Here is a 4451-nt window from a genome sequence, read left to right as displayed (position 1 = left end):
CACTTGTGAGCAGACATTGTTGTAATTAATCACTAATTTGGTATGCATTAAATGTCAGTTAAAAACATCCTATTGACCATAAGACAATGAATTCCCTATTCCTAAGCCTAGTGAACAATGAACTGTCATTTCAATACATTAAACACATGCAACACTGAGACATTTCAGATAGTTTGCCAGATCAAATGCAACTCCGGCTTAAAAAAATACGTACAGAAAAACAGTGAGCACCTGGAAGTTATTCATATATATATATATATATATTTTTTTTAGCTGACTCGGCACCTGACTAAATATGACGTAATACATGACGGAAAGCATTGTATTAAATAGCTTTAATAGAAGAAAATCTGTTGAGTTGGAATGCATCCCAAGGCTTGGTAGTAACAGTGCAGTTTGTAAATCGCTTCAGATGTGCACTGTGCCCATTTCCCATGTTGGTAGGGGTGGAGGTTCCACTGGCCTCTCAGCCTGCAGGTCATGCTTCTCAGCACCGACCCGGGCAAAGTGCTCCCCTCAGCTATTATTTCAGTAATTACGAGCTATGGTGGCGAAGAAATAACCTCTGGGTCGCTGCATAAAAATCCTTAAACTGCATTCCTGCACATAGTTCTGAAGGGCATATCACACTATTCTAACTTACAAATGACGTTAAACTTTAAGTCATTACATAACTAACCGTTTATCACAATATTCAATATATAAAAAAGCATTTCACACGACGACACACCAAATCAAATAGTCATTTTCAGGATCGAAAAGTTTGCTGCTCCTGACTGTTGGACCGACTTAACATTGGATAACGTGGGGACCTGTGGGACAGACAAAACAATTAATAAATTTAAGAATACATGTGTTAATTTAAGACAACACAACATCCCGAAAAAAAGGAACAGATATGTAAAAGCAAATAAGAGTCGCCGATCTTCTGATATCTATATATTCATGAGTCAATCAGGAATGGGGACACAATCACAGACTTTGACGCAAAATAGAAGGCATGAACAAAAGCTATTCAGGTATACTGGATGGGGTCTGGCTTACCTTCATTATGAGCCTGGACCCTCTTTAGCCTTTTCCGGTGCCGCTTCAATCTCCTCAACCCCAGCCTGGGTCATCAGGTCGGCGATGTTCTTCTCCAAGTCGTCAATGCGCGTGCTCATTTCGTCAAGTAGGGAAGCAGTTAAGGCATATATTTAACACAAGAACTCAAAGTTACTCATAATTGGGTCTAGGTCAGTCAGGTCAACGTCAGTCAATCCATCATTTTAGATTAAATTAGATTAAAATATGCACCACATTCATGATATCAATGGGCAATTAATGGTTCGTTTTATAAACGATTAATTAGGATATTCCTCCCGATAATCTGGTCGGACATGGTCTGGAACTTGTCCTGCATCTGTTGCAGCAGCGTCTGGACCTGTGAAACACATGGCACAAATGCTGTAAGTGCAACGACAAAGCCACAAATGAATCACGTGTACGAATTAGAGTAGGTTCCCTGAAGATGACAGCCACAATTCAAATGCGGAAGTTCCATTTAAGTTAGACACAATCAAGAGGATTTAAGTTATGATGCCGTCAGTGGACTGTGGACCGTTCACAATACTTCTGATACTGGGAAAAAACATCAGCACTCCCACTCTAATGCATCGTGCCTGTGGTCTGAATGATTTTTAAAAAAGCAGCAGTACAATGACAACAGAAGTATCTAGTTTCCTTGACAACAATCTGTTTCCATGGTGGATGAGTCCTTAATGCTCTGTGATAAACATGTGTGCAGAGTGATGAACGCACACCAGAGGCATGCTCTTCTTTATTGGTGCATTGCTGCCCACTAATATAATTGTTGATATCCTCAAAATATTGTGCCCACAGGCACTGATCAACTGTTTCATTTCATCAAACGTGGTCTTCAGATGCCAACAACGTGTGGAGAGGTGCCCCGATCACAAGGGGCAGTACAATTCCTACTAACTGCAATAAGACTTAATAAATCACGTGTGGACACATCCTCCTTCATTTGAATCAGCAATAACTCCAGCATGGCTTTTGCCATTTAGTTAGTCACTGTATATACACTTCTACTTCACTGTAAATACTTTGTATTTTCTTTATTTGATTTCTAAAATGTAATATGTTGTGCTTTGCTATGTTATTGTATTTCCCACACTTAATGTGTATGTCTCCTATGTAACTGTGCTTGCTGCTGCCACAAACAAATTCCCCTCTGGGGATGAAGTATCTATCAAAAGGTTAATTAAAAACGTGTTTAACTGTGCGTCCTTAAGTAAAAGTCTGGAGGTGTACTTAACCACAACATAATAAATACAGGGAAAGAAGTAATGTCTTCCTTTTTCCTCCTCCTGTACAGGAGTCATGTAATGGTTTTTAGGCTCATCTCCATGACAACACTACTACCTAAACATTACCGCAGCTACAAGTCAAGGACACAATTTCCCTACAATGTGACTACTGTTAGTTACCATTAGAATACGCGTCTCTGCGGATGTATCATTAGACCGTGTGTTTATGTAACGCTGTGCGTATCGCTCTGTTGTGATTTGGTGATGTCATGTAGATGGCCACACTGACCACTAACGTTACATAGCGTGCGTAACAAACGGTCAGCACGTTGTGGCCTCAGTAAACCGGTTGAACCCGCCAAACCCATAACCCGGTTTATTTTTTACACAAACAAATAAACACCAAAATGCTGCTCGTGCTACAGTCAGGCTAGCCCTTCACCTGCAAACTAGCGACCGCTGGCTAGCTAGCCTCCGTTAGCATTCCGATAGCCATCATGGCTAAGCTAGGCTGCTGTAGCTAACGCTCTCGCCATCTCGACCACGACTCACCACATTGGTGAGGTCCTGCACTGACTTGGGGTCCGTCTCAGCCATGTTGTGGTGGGAGTTATTATCAGCGGACAAATATAAATTCAGAAAGCAGTCTCCTGATAGTGCTCAATACGAGGTGTGTAGCTGTTGGAGAGAGAAAGCAGTCACTGGCACCACCCACCGCGCAGTCAGCTGTTCTGCAACACGGAGAGTCTCGCGAGAGCTGTGTCGGGGTTTCTAAGTCATGTGGAATATGTAGTTTTTTTTAATAAACAGTGTGTGACATTACTTTAGTAGTTAGTGTGTATTAACCTGTGTGGAGAAGACCACACCGCACACGCTCATTGCATTTGTTCAGTCGTGTGTGGCTGTTTCATCTTAAGTGTCCTAACGTCACGTGATGAACGTTGGAATATGGTAACGTTAAGTCTGAAAGTAATAGTGAACAAGGGCGTGTGTGCGTGTGAGTGTATCCGTGCGCGAGTGTTGCATGTGCGTGTTCACATCTTGAGACCGGGTGTGCACATTTTGGGAGCGAGTTGGGATTTGAAAGTGCCATTGAAAGTGCCAGGAACCCCGGGGTGCTGTGAAGGTGAAACACACCGGCTTTGTTTTTGTCCTGCCAAGGTGAATAAAACGACTGGTGAGTAAAGTTGGCCGCTGCTGCACGGTTTACCGAAAAAAACGCCGAATCTTAAATAACGCGACCGAGAGACGGACATACACAAACCGGTACCGGGAGCGATACATAATCCAACCTGTGGGCATTTCACGTTTGACGCGAGCGCGCTTTTTTTTTTTTAATAAACACACACAAAAAAAAAAAAAATTTTAGAAGAAAGATACAGACTCTCTAATAGGACGTTGATTTTGGTTGTTTTTAGAGTTACACGCAGAGTGGGGTACTCGACAGGGCACGCGGTAAAAGCCTTTACAACGAGAGCAGACGGTGTGTTCGCCGTGTCTTTGTGTGTTCTTCATGGAGTAGCCCGTAGCCCAAAACGGATGCCTTTATGAGGCATGTCAGTGACCCAGCCCCGTGGAGCTATGCTCCGCTTGCATAACAGCGTGCCTGTTGCTGGAGGTGGCCCAACACCCCTGTGCTGCTGGCTCACACAGGCGTGCAGAAGGAAATAGCTGAAGACACCTTGGATTGTTCAATAGTTGAGTAATGTTTAACTGTCGGGAACCTCTAAAAAACGAAGTGGGTTTTGTTCAAGGGCTGCTCTGGAGTTTTACTTCCACGGTGCATTCTGAATAATCTTTGTTTTTAAACGTTCGGGGCAACAAGAAAGTGGGAAGTGACTTTGGCCCCTCCAGACCACATCCACCTGCCTGGCTCCATCCTCCAAGCAGTCAGGTCATGGCTGCACTATTGATTTCCTTTTGCTTTTACTTCCAGCTGAGTTGTGTGAAATAACAGATGTCTCACGAGTAATCAGACCCTGTTCATCTTGCTGGAAGACTCTCGGTGCTCCAAGTGCAGCTCTGCATTCCTGTTGTGTTGAATTAGCCTACTACCAGCAATCAGTGTGTTACAAGTTACCACTCACAGAACCTGCTGGTGAGTTTTTTAAATTTTTTTTTAGTGTAATTGTATTATGACTA

At 43.0% G+C, this 4451-nt stretch overlaps 2 protein-coding genes across 2 annotated transcripts in view; one reads left to right on the top strand and one right to left on the bottom strand.

Annotated features, from left to right (window-relative positions):
* Nucleotides 1-320: 320 nt before the first annotated feature.
* hsbp1b (heat shock factor binding protein 1b) lies at nt 321-3085 on the bottom strand. The gene is made up of 4 exons (XM_068602536.1): nt 2862-3085; nt 1357-1423; nt 1045-1171; nt 321-812 (listed from the first exon to the last, which is right to left on the bottom strand). The coding sequence occupies exons 1-3, from the start codon at nt 2904-2906 to the stop codon at nt 1050-1052; spliced, it is 234 nt and encodes a 77-aa protein (XP_068458637.1). The 5' UTR covers nt 2907-3085; the 3' UTR covers nt 321-812; nt 1045-1049.
* Nucleotides 3086-3294: 209 nt separating this feature from the next.
* The window catches only part of si:dkey-246g23.2 (solute carrier family 66 member 2), a 45920-nt gene continuing 44763 nt past the window's right edge, over nt 3295-4451 (top strand). Inside the window, exon 1 of the mRNA XM_068602244.1 lies at nt 3295-3486. The gene's annotated coding sequence lies outside the window, so the exon portion shown is untranslated. The remainder of the gene's footprint in view (nt 3487-4451) is intronic.

Source organism: Clinocottus analis, unplaced genomic scaffold (assembly GCF_023055335.1).
Source record: "Clinocottus analis isolate CAN_PGR_092001 unplaced genomic scaffold, fCliAna1.0.p SCAF_6, whole genome shotgun sequence".
Taxonomy (NCBI): Eukaryota; Metazoa; Chordata; class Actinopteri; order Perciformes; family Cottidae; genus Clinocottus; species Clinocottus analis.
Note: the sequence above shows the minus strand (reverse complement) of the source record. Positions and strands in the feature narration are given on the sequence as shown.